Raw genomic sequence first — 12,501 nt, 5'->3', positions numbered from 1 at the left:
AACCTACAAGGTGTGACGTCCAAAGGGTGTCTCTTCCACTTTGGCCAGAATATCTGGTGTAAAGTACAGCAGCTAGGGCTAGCACATAGTTATAATACCGACATGGCATTCCAGTTGGCTGTTAAGTCACTTGTTGCCCTAGCATTCCTACCAGAAGAGGAGGTGATACCAGCATTCAACCAGTTGAAGGACTCATTTCCATGCGAGGGGAAGGACCTAATACGGTACTTTGGGGACTGGCATGTGTTTGGTAGGGCACATACATTTGCTACCAGAACAACAACATGCTGTAGATTACCCCCGCTCTTTCCAATAACATTCTGGAATGTGCATGCTTTGAATGCTCTCTTCCTTCCACACACACAGAACAGTGTGGAAGCGTGGCACCCCAGACTGAAAACACTGTTGGGATGCAGAGCCACCGACCTGTCTTTATTGCTGCATGTGTTAGCAAGGGAACAGGACAGAGTGGAGGAGTTATGGGCACATATGTCTTGTGGCTGTCCGCCGTCTCCAAAGCGCCGGCATGTAGTTAAATGGCACGGGCAGTTTGAACATGTGCTGCAGAACAAGGTAACGTATGGCTGTTTGGACTTTCTTGCAGCAATTGCTCGGCTGCTGAAGGTGTAACTAGTGGAAGGTGTGTCTATTGCAGTTGCTCGGCATCTGCTGGTGTGTTTCCCTCTTGTCACTTTGTGGTGCGTTGTAGGGCTATTCGGATTGTGCACTCTGTACGTGTTGCATTAGAGGTGCTGCTGGCACACTGCGGTTGGTGGATGTCGTACTCAAGTGTTGGCTGGATTACTGGGACTGTGGATGTTTGGTTTATGGTGTTTACTGGAGTTCTGGACCATACTTGTAAATAAAGGCACTTGTCATGGTTTCGAAATTCTGATATCGGTGCTTATATTTCCGGTGTTTCCGGATGTTTGCGTGGTTGTTTATGGTTGTTTGTCGGATGTTTGCGTGGTTGTTTATGGTTGTTTCTCGGTTATTGGTGACTCACCCTTTTAAGTGTCAGTTATTTGGGGGATCAGGTATTACTGTCTCGCCCTTTTAAGTGTTGGTTATTCCACACTCGGCATTTTCCATTTTCAGCATTGTGGTTTTTCTCCGTTTTCGTCTCGAGATTCTCTAGTGTTTCCACCCTATGCAGACTGCCTCAAGGCCCTATCCCTGTATTTTGTCTCCTATATGCTTTTGAGGGGAGATCTATCCCTGGCATACAGGGCATTGTCAGACCCCACTCTGATGAACCTCCTGCATATCCACAAAACAAAAATTAGCAGAATTACCCATTCTAAAGACTTAAACCTTGCCTGTGATATAAATAGGACCTGCTGGAGAGATAGGTATGTATCCCAGAGACTACCCCATCTATTGAACAGGCCTATCCATGTGAAGCAGAGTTCCTCCTTAATCCAATTCAAGTGCAACTTGGACAATTAGATGGGAAACAAGAAATTCATCTCTGGTTAGGCACCTATGTCTCTAATGCAAATAGGTAACCTGTAAATGGTTCATCTCCCAAGCCCCTGCTTACACTTATTAAGGGTATCAGAACTTGTCAGAGATTTGGGATGCATGGCTAAGCTTAAAAAGGCCCTTGTGGTCATTAGCCTAATAAACACCTATGAACCTATGACATCCCAGACAGCACAGATTGCTCTTGGATGAGCTACCTGCTACTTCAAAATAAGCTTGACTTTCATTAAATTAGCAAACAGTTTTTTTTTCTGTAAATAAAAACTGTTTTATTTAGGGCATGAAACAGGACTCCAAAATTAGGCAGAAGAGATTCATAACTAGACAGCAGTAGCTGATGCGGTCATAAATTTGGTTTTGCATGATGACTTGGGTTTACTACCATCCAGAAGAAGGCATAAAGTATTAAACATGTAAGTCTGATACCTACACACCCACACATACTCAGCTTAGGTCAGAAAAGCCTGGCTACTAAAAGGTGACTAAGACCAGCTCTTTAATTTACATTTTATATAATTCTTTCATAGAGAGATTTCTGATGCCCCATGAAATATAATAATAACAATAAAACAGTTATAAAAATATGTGTATGCAGCCTTTGTTAACATATCAAAGAAGTTTCTGGAGAATAACTGCCTTGTTCCCCCAAGAGTAGAACATCCTAAAAAGTTGTCATTGTCTTGGGTATCCAATGAAGCTAAGTAAAAGTAAAATTAGAAATAACAAAGAGAGCTCTAAATTTTGCATGTCGAAATCACTGTACTTACCAATATAAAAATAATACACTGGGAAATAGTTTACTTTCTATGATAGCTGCCAGAAGATTTATATGGACAACAAAATTGTTCATGTCATGTTCTAGACCCATAAACATTATCAATTTCTCTTAACCACCTGTAGGGTCTTTTTCATGTCAGAACTGGTAGAATACAAATTCCTTTCATACTTATGATAAAATTAATGACATACAGTACTGCCATAGCAAAGATATATATATATATATATATATATATATATATATGTATATAATATATATGTGTGTGTGTGTGTGTGTGTGTACATGTGTGTGTCTGTGTGTGTATATAATAGAGTACACACTCACTTATTGAAAAGATTAAGCCCAATCCTATAGTGGCGCTTCCTGATGACATCATTACTAAAAGCAGGTGAATCCCAGCTGTTTCGAGTTTCTTTGTGGTATGTTTGTTTGCTCAGAGTTTGTTCACGTAGGCTGTCTCTAGAGGAGGACTCTGAGCTGCAATTTATTGTATCATTGGAGTTGGAAGTGCTATTGATACTGTCATTATCTCCATCAGAATAATCAGACTCTGATTTGCTTTGCCTATTGGCTGTGCCATTGATGACCAAGTGACCTTCAATCGGTCGTGGTCTATGTCTAGCTAGGTCTTCCTCTCTGAGTGGCCCTCGTGGATGAGCTGTATGGGGAACATGCTTGGGGCTTCCTTGCTGACTGGTCATACTCCTTTCATAAGCATTTTGTCTCTTTAGTGATCCCTTTTCTGAACGGTCACTTAAGTCCACTGAGCTGTCACTTGGTGGCTCTATAGTTAAAAGAGGCAGGTGATCCATTTGAAGTCTTTGTTCTTGACACTCCAAAGAAGGAGTACTCCTGCAGCTTGTATCAGTATCAATTTTGTCATCTCTGTGGGTCATAGACCAGTACTCTTGAGCAGAGTTAACTGACCTGTGCCGCAGTTCAGACTCAATGCTTGATGTCCTGTCCACAGAATGAGACAATGGAACCGGTGGAGAAAGTTCTTCTTCATCAATATATAAAGTGACATCACTATATGAAGCAGTCATCTCATCCAGTTTTCTGTGGTCAATATCACGCATGGACTTTCCCTGACAAGACCCATCTCTGTCCACAGAATGTCCTTGGGTTTGATCTAATGTTTGGCCATCATCAGAGTGAAGGCTACGGCAGTTCAGGGCATCATCAATGGATTCAGCAAGGGATTTAACTTGCCTCGAGAAAGCATCTTCTAGTTCAGTTATTGCATCCGAAAAGTCTGTAGATGCTACTGGGGACTTTATAATAGCTGATTCTCCATGAGTACCACACTCTGACGGCACAAGGGAGCCTATATTAGTTCCATCGTTACTTAGAGAGACCTGTTTCCCTTCAAAGTAAGAACTATGGACTTTTTCAGGTCCTTCAAAGGAAAACTGCATTCTCATATTGGACAGCACAATACGTCTTGACATACGATTTTCAGACATGGAACTCCTCAACCTCTCAAAGTTTTTGTTCATCTGATATTGGCGGAATGCTGTCTGTATTGTACGAGCTGCATGTCTTGTTATGAAACGCCCCCCATATTTGCGTTCTAGCATCTCCACCTAGAAAAGAAAAAAAAGATCCTGAGAAATCTGAAGCGGTAGAAACTGATTATCTATTGAGGGCATCATATATATATATGTATATGATAACGGAGTTACTAGATCTTACTGTAATTCCATAATTATAATAAAGCAATCTTATATAAAATAAGTACGTTAGACATAAACATACACGACATCAAGTGTGACTAGCTAACAACAGTGTCAACAAATTCCTGTTTTTAACTTGCTTACAATTACATCATAAAAGTGTACCGACCTTGTGGTCTACTTCATGCATCCTGACGATAGCAATGTAAGGTTCTCTTTATTTCAGTATTCTGACAGCCAGGTAAGACCCATAAATGTAAATGTCTATTTTATGAGTGACTGAGGTGTGGATTTGAGAACAGATTCAAGGTATATAATATGCATATTGAGGCCAGAACACACAAATGTACATTCCACAAATCAGTCTGGTGGTATAACCAGGACTTTTATACTTGTACACTGACATCCAGACTGTTGCCCAGCTTAGGGAGGTAGCCAGAAATGTATGATTTGTACACTAAACCCCTGTGCTACTGCTTCCACCACAGCTTAATGCTCCCCTCTTATACATTATATATATTCAAAACACGGAGTTAAAAATGTACCACATAAACACAAATCATGAATCGCACTGATTAATCTGCTTTGCAAGTTCACTTGTACCTTTAGATTTTATTTATGTACCTGAAGATGAGACATTTGCTTACCTTGTGCTAGACAACACTGTACCCTGCAGCTTACACGGTGTATGCCTGGCTACATACTTATTCAGATCCAGGATGATTAAACATCTTATTCTCAGTACATTATCCATACATGTAGGCTACACTGTCACTGTACATTTATTGGTTTTGTAGCAGTTTCTTCTGCCGAGTTCCTACAACAAGCATTAGTTAAGATGGCATCAGTTTGGCTCTTCTTACCCTTCAAGCAGACCAAGATATGCTGAGGGAACATTCTTCTGACGAAAAACTCAGGATGGTCATAACGCTCATGTCACTTTTTTAGAGGATTTATTTTTTTCCCTATTTTAATCCTGCTCCATCCTGATGCTCTGCCTACATCTCATACAATAATAAATGGTGCCTTGACAGGAATGTCAGTCTACAGAAGGAAGCAGAAATTCTACCTGGCAATATCATGGCTAGCAGACACTTCTCAGGCTACAGGTTTAGTTACACAGAACCTCTAGAATACATTAGACTGTACAGCCAATCTACTTCATGAGGTAGCAAATGATACTTGGCGACACTGACATGGCAGCACAACATTTCTACTCTACATTGCTGAATCACAGCTTCTCAAATCAGGACTTCCCAAACATAAATGGCTGAATGCATGAAAGAACAAATGCATATAACAATTCAATGCTGCTATTTTAGCAATGCTTGGCAGATGAAGTTTCCTGCACCCCCTACCTCCCTAACTTTTATAATCTGCATAGGAAGAGGTGAATGCACAATCAATGATATCTGAAAGGGGGAGCATTGCATGCAAATAACAGACCTCCTAGAGGCGGTGTGATGTGGTAGAGGACCTTCCTACCCATGGAAGGCTCATTATTTCTCTGTAACATCCACCCTGGGGGCATTACTGCATATAGAAAACAGGCTACCTTTGAAGCTGTTTGTCAAATGTTAACTATTGAAATAATTAAATGTTAATTATTAAAATAATTAAATACAAAGCTACATATGTAAAATAGTTATTTCTGCCTGTATTTGTTTAGCTTACAAGAATTAGATTATGGTTCTTGCATCTGATCTTTTCACTTTATCATACTCAGGACATGCATGCCATAGTCTGAACTTTGTTATGTTACTTACATGCCCAATGTAGGCTTCATGACCAGAGAGAGACTGTTTTCTGTTCAATATGCATTAGTGTGATCACAGAATACTACAGCATTCAGAAATTATCCACACCCCCAAAATTACAAAATCAAAAAAAAAAAAAAAAATTGTAGGGAGGCAAGTCCCCAGCACCCACATATATATACAAACTCCAAAATAGCTGCATATTAACAAAATGAGAAGTCCTTAAGACACTGCAATCTCCATCTTTAAAATGCAAAACCTGCTATTTGTCTATCAGTTATCACACAATAGACTTGATATCCACAAATGCACCTTTTTTATACAATGCCTTTTGCAAGCTATAACATGCTGACATATGAAGTTATATCTGAAATAATTCATATGTAGCTGTACCAAAACTAAACACGGGAAGGACAGAAAATACAATACAATACAAGATGCACATTTTCGTTTCTTTAGTCGTGAGCTGTTTCCAGAACTGCAAAGTCTCCCGAGTGCACATCATTTAAAGTTGTACTGTAATTTGTTCATTTTAAAAATTTGAGTAGCCTCTGGTCTCTACATTCACAGGTTAAAGGGGATTGACTTTGTATTATACGCTACCTAAATAGGTGTAATGGATGAAATACTGCGACTCATTAAGCAATGTGCAGTTGGGAAACACAGCACAGTTAGAAGCATATAGAGTATTATAACGACTAAAGTCGGGAGGACAGAAGAATCCAGTACAAGCTACACATCTTCAATACTCTTTTCTTCCATACAGTTTCTACTTGTTGTTTCTTTAGTGATGAATTGTAAAACCTGTTTCCAAAACTGGAAAATTCCTTGACCACACATCACTTAAAGCTATACTGTGATTTGTTCATTTCTATAGTTAAAGTAGCCTCTAGTCAAAAAATGCAGAGATTAACAGGGTGTTTACTGTTTCACTATATTGATTACTATAATGAATATATTACTGCACCGTGTGGTTGGCAGACTTTTTAGTGCTGGAACTAGGTTTATATTCCATAACTTCACTAAAGGCATTAAAGATGAAACAACATGTACAGCTCAGGAGAAAATATTGTGGCATTTTATTTTTTTCTATGATGCACAGATTTAGTGCTATAAATAGGAACTCTCATTTTTCACTTGACTCTATTAATTTACCCCTTTTGAATACTGAGTGAATAGTGAAGGTTTGTTACTCTCTAAGCCCACATTCTAGTCTGGTTTACTGCAAAATAAAATACTTCTCTTTCCCTGAAGCTGCACAATTTCTGAGTTAGAATGCAAAGTTGTGGGTGTGTGGGGAATACATCTCCTGCAAAAGTATGGCACTTAAAAGGTAAAAATGTATTTTAGGTTCCAGTATCCTGCTTCATTAATTCTGGTGTTTTGTGCTTTTGGTCATTTGTGTCGGACTAACATTCAAAAAGTTATACTTCAGTAAGGTAATGTAGAACTCAATTCAAAACATACAGTAAAAGTCCATAAACAGTCACATTACAGTATTTTTAAATAACAAATCTCTGCATTTCCCAACATATTTTTCTCTTTTTCCACAGTATGTTAACTTACCTTACCTTAATTTTCTTTCTTGTAACTGTCTGCATGTATCTACTTCTTTGTTTATGATGTCTTATTCAGTATATTACACCACAGTCTGTCCTTTTCCTCCTTCATATATTATCATACCACACTGTGTGTCACACCAAGAGATTTACTGTCTTTGAGTATAATTTAAAGTTCTACACATTTCTTTCTTTCACACACTGTATAACCAAAATTACCATGTTGCCGTATTCTGGTAATACAATAACTACTTTTTAATGGGTTCAGTAACTGCTAATACCTCAATTACTGTATCAGTGACTGCGGTACATTATAATTCTCTGTAAACTGCAATCCAGGCCATCCTTAGGTGAAGTGGTGCTGCCTGCCTGTTCCCCCATCTAGCCTCACCACCACCCATTTTACTTTCTTTCTTTCTTTCTTTCTCATCTCACATTTTTCCTTATTCATCAGCTTTTACCCGTATCTTTTAAAACAACTCAGCTGGCCAAGACTGTAATGAAATAACTGTTGAGGAAATAACTGAATTAAGCCATAAGTCTGGGGGTTGCCTAGCCCCCAGAAGTAATGAATTTCTGAGGTGCATCTTACAACATTTTTAAAAGTACAAAAAAGCACCCCCACGGAGTAAATGTTCCCGTACTGTAGAACATAAATAAAATGAAAAATGATTTGAAGCACATCCACAGGAACAAAACACAGCTGCACTACTAATTCTCCGAAGTTATAAAATTCTATAGACGCTCAAAAATGCTGCTGCATACAACATAAATTAAATCAATGCGCTTTATTGGTACCAGTCGGCAAGCGCTTTCACCATTAAGGCTTCATCAGACCATGCAGTTACAAGTAAATGCAAATCCTTAAATACTCCAAAATTTAACGGTTCATAATTAATTAATATATGCAATAAAATGAAATAATTTCCTTGATGCTTGTAAAAGCATATATCTCTCTTACAACTTGCTCAATATATCGTATAATGAAAAACAATTTAATAAATTGTCTGTTTGAACAGTATCTATACAAAAAATTCCATTGTTCTTTAAAACAAACAAAAAAACAAGAATACATATCAATAAAAACATGTAAAATTGCTTTGCATAAATTCATGCATACGAAATTCAACAGCCAAAATATTCATTAAGCTCATACAAAGACATAGATACCATATGAAAATACCTAACTAAATCTATATACTAGAAAGTATAAAGTTATTTAACTGTTCACTTTTAATCTTCTACCGTGTAATATAGGTTTTAAAGGATGAGCTATCGAGACACACACTAACAGCAAGACCAATATATCTTTTTAAATTTTCTGTGTTACAGTCCAAGTATACGGGGTGGAGATATTAAGAATTATACAGAAGGATGTGAATTGAGATGGATTATTAGGTGTAAAGCAGATAAGAAACCTGGGTTCAATGACAAGGTGCCTTTAAAACCTATATTACACAGCAGAAGATTAAAAGTGAACAGTTAAATAACTTTATACTTTCTAGTATATAGATTTAGTTAGGTATTTTCATATGGTATCTATGTCTTTGTATGAGCTTAATGAATATTTTGGCTGTTAACTTTCGTATGCATGAATTTATGCAAAGTCATTTTAAAAGTTTTTATTGATATGTATTCTTGTTTTTATTGTTTTTTGTTTATTTTAAAGAACAATTAATTTTTTTGTATAGATACGGTTCAAATAGACAATTTATTAAATTGTTTTTCATTATACGATATATTGAGCAAGTTTTAAGAGAGATATATGCTTTTACAAGTATCAAGGAAATGATGTCATTTTATTGCATATATTAATTATGAACCGTTAAATTTTGGAGTATTTAAGGATTTGCATTTACTTGTAACTGCATGGTCTGATGAAGCCTTAATGGTGAAAGCGCTTACCGACTGGTACCAATAAAGCACATCAATTTAATTTATGTTGTATGCAGCAGCATTTTTGAATTTTAGAATTTTATAACTTCGGAGAATTAGTAGTGCAGCTGTGTTTTGTTCCTGTGGATGTGCTTCAAATCATTTTTCATTTTATTTACAACATTTTTAAACAACCCTTTCATTCAACGATGGTCTGAACAAAAATCAGAACTAAAGAATGAAATTCAGTCTCACTCTTTGTTTTTGCATGTAGATTTTCAGGCAGTTTTCATCAAAACTTGTCCGATACATTTGGGAAGCATGATGGCTTAAAAAGGGCCCCTGGGGTCATTATCCTATTAAACAGCTATAAACCTATACACCTTTTCAACACATCTTTGCTAGCCAAGTCTACACTGTAACAAATGCATAGGAAATAAATAAATATATTAAGGGGGGGGGTCTAGGCTCACAGAAGCCATGGGATTGTAGATGCTCTGAGGTGAATTTTAGAGTTTTTTGTTCAAACCTTTGATCCAACAGTGGCATGAACAGAAATTATGAGTAAAGAAAGAAATTCAGTCTTATTTATTTTTTTTTATTCAAATAAGAAATAAGTTGTGTGCAAGGCTTAATGGTCAAAACAGACAAAGTAACACCTGGGAAGCGTACCTCCCCCCCACAAAAAAAAAAAAAAAAAAATAGTCGCCTTATGTATATTCTTATGGTATTACATTGGAATGAAAGTGAATGCAGAAATGGCTATAGTCATACATTTCACGTGGCTTCCTCAGACTTAATATATGTAAGTCCATTTTTTCAGCCATTCAGTCTCTATGTTTCAGGACTTACTCTAGTGAATCTTGACATATCAAATGGTTAACATGTGAATCACATTATATGTCTGAACAGGGTTTACTTTGTAATCTCAAAATACCGAAATCTCGAATTTCAGTATTTTGAGACCAGAATCACGAAAAGACACAATCCTGAAGTTGCTTTAATATGAAGCTGACATGTCTGAAAGCTTAGAATCTGTAAATGGCCAGCTGCAATGTTTATTGTTTTTTTCACCCTCCACTGTTGCACAACCCCACAAAATCACAGTGTACCAATATCACGGTACCAGAACATAAAATAGTGACCACATATATGACTTTAAAGTTATTATGCAGTTACCTTTGGTATTACATCCCTAGCAATCGCCTTAAGGAAGTCAGAGGTGTTGTACGTCTACTTGTTTGTCAGGATCATCTCGAACTGGGTATGTCTTCTCAGCAATCAACGTCTCTTGGGGAGGGTGGACAACCACTAGCAAGGCAGTTCCTTAACTCCTCCACCACATCTTGTTCCCTCACCAATGTTTTCATCAGCACAGACAGGTCCATTGCCTTGGCACCCAGTAAACATTTGGGCTGACGGTGCCATGACACTGCCGAATTTTGTGTTCGGGGGAAAAATAATGTATTTAGGTCATGGATGTTCCAAAATGAGATGGGGAACCTACAAAATGCAGTTGTCCATGTTGAAAATTTCCTTTTTCTCCCCAAGACGTACCAATCTCCAAAGTATTTCACCAATTCCCTACCCTCCGGGGGGAATGTCTCTTTCAACATCTGGTATGCCTGTAACATCTCGTCCTCTGGTAAAAAGGCTAATGCAATAAGTGATTTCACAGCTATCTGGAATGACATCTCTCTATTGTACAAATGAGCTGATCCCAGCTGCTGCACTTTCCTCCACACATTTCTGCCAAAGTGGATAAGGCAGCCTTTAGATTTCACTCCATTAATGTTTAGACATATACTTTTGATTGCGACTATTTCAAAGTCACATAACACAGATTTCAAAATAGTCTCGAAATCTTGCTCTGCTAGTAAAAGAAACACACAGTCTCACATTGCGTTACAGGCTTTTAAGGATGTCTTGCTCATGAGACAGTACAGTAAGGAGACTTGTTACTATATCCCCCATACTGCACCAGCCCGTGTATGCTGTACAGCTGTCTACAGATCAGCCTCTTGTAGAAGAATGTTCCGCCCATTATCCAGATGGTGGCACTGCTTAAATCAAACAAATTATTAAAGGTAGAGAACACTAGCACTGCGTTCTCATGACTTATGTCCACTACCCTCTTCTCCACAGAGGTACCTGTTTTAATCGGGTAGTCCTGGATGTTCAGGGTGTGCAGAGTTAAGTGTGGGTTGGATGTTGTTGCTGTTTGCTTTCTTCATACCCTTCCCAACTGTTGCAGTGATGCACGTCTAGTGGGAAGGTCAGGTACTAAGTCCATAGAAGCAGAAGCTAACGTGTCTTCTACTAACAGACAAGGGACATCTCTTGACACTTTAGCCCTATGTTTGAGTTAACTGCACAGATGGTATTTTTCTGCTCTGATGGGTCACCAGTATGGTTATGAGCTACGGTTTTATTAAGCTGCTCACCGGAAGGTACGCTTCCACTTGCAGCACCAATACTTCCTTCCACTAGCTGTACGTTCCAAATGAAAGACATAACCCTAGATTCTTAACACTTTGTTTCCTTTTTGGGAGACCATAGTTTCATACACGGTTCCAATTCTTCCCGGTGGGAGAAACGTCACAGACCCCATTGTTAAGTGAGTACTCTGTATGCCCTTTTAAAGGCATAGCGGTTATTTACACCCTCATGTTGGGATTTTAAGAGTCGGGATTGTGTCTTTTTGTGCTTGCGGTTTTGAAATACTGAAATTCGAGATTACGAAGTGGACCCGTCCGAACAATGGCTGCACTTCACTGCTGCAATACTAAATTTTTTTCTTAAATAGATGGAGTCTATTTAAGACTTTTTAAGATTTAAGATATATTAGCCTCATGAGCCTCGTCTGCAAGGCCATGGAACGTATCATCATGGAACTCAAAAACAAAGACATTGGTAACCTCCAAACTCTGGATCCCACCCACTTCGGGTTTGTGAAAGGCAGATCATGCCTCCTGAACCTGATCGACTTCTTTGAGGCAGTCACCAAAGCCGCAGATGAGGGTAAGGTGGTTCACACAGCCTATCTTGACCTTGCCAAGGCTTTCGTCACCATCCCCCATTCTGGAATTATAGCTAAACTCACTAAACTAGGTATAAATCCCTACGTCACAAGATGGGTTGCCAACTGGCTCACTGACAAAACCCACATTGTAAAAGTTGCAGACTCCAAATCTGACCTCAAAGCAGTGACAAGTGGAGTACCACAAGGTTCTGTTGTGGGACCTCTCTTGTTTGGTATCTACTTCTCTGAAGTACAGGCTAACACAGAAGGCCTCTGGCTAATGAAGTTTGCAGATGACTGCAAACTAGGAGCCATAGTCAAGTCCCCAAATGATGTGGACATCCTACAG

At 38.4% G+C, this 12,501-nt stretch overlaps 1 protein-coding gene across 8 annotated transcripts in view; it reads right to left on the bottom strand.

The window, feature by feature from the left end:
• The window catches only part of IQSEC1 (IQ motif and Sec7 domain ArfGEF 1), a 2,803,266-nt gene that overhangs the window by 462,230 nt on the left and 2,328,535 nt on the right, over positions 1 to 12,501 (bottom strand). For all 8 annotated transcript variants that reach the window (XM_044078078.1, XM_044078079.1, XM_044078080.1 and 5 more), the window contains one exon: positions 2,588 to 3,849. In XM_044078078.1, the coding sequence (XP_043934013.1) occupies positions 2,588 to 3,849 (1,262 nt within the window). The remainder of the gene's footprint in view (positions 1 to 2,587; positions 3,850 to 12,501) is intronic.

The sequence above is a fragment of the Protopterus annectens genome, chromosome 7.part0 (genome assembly GCF_019279795.1).
Source record: "Protopterus annectens isolate FY-2018-M chromosome 7.part0, PAN1.0, whole genome shotgun sequence".
Taxonomy (NCBI): Eukaryota; Metazoa; Chordata; order Ceratodontiformes; family Protopteridae; genus Protopterus; species Protopterus annectens.
Note: the sequence above shows the minus strand (reverse complement) of the source record. Positions and strands in the feature narration are given on the sequence as shown.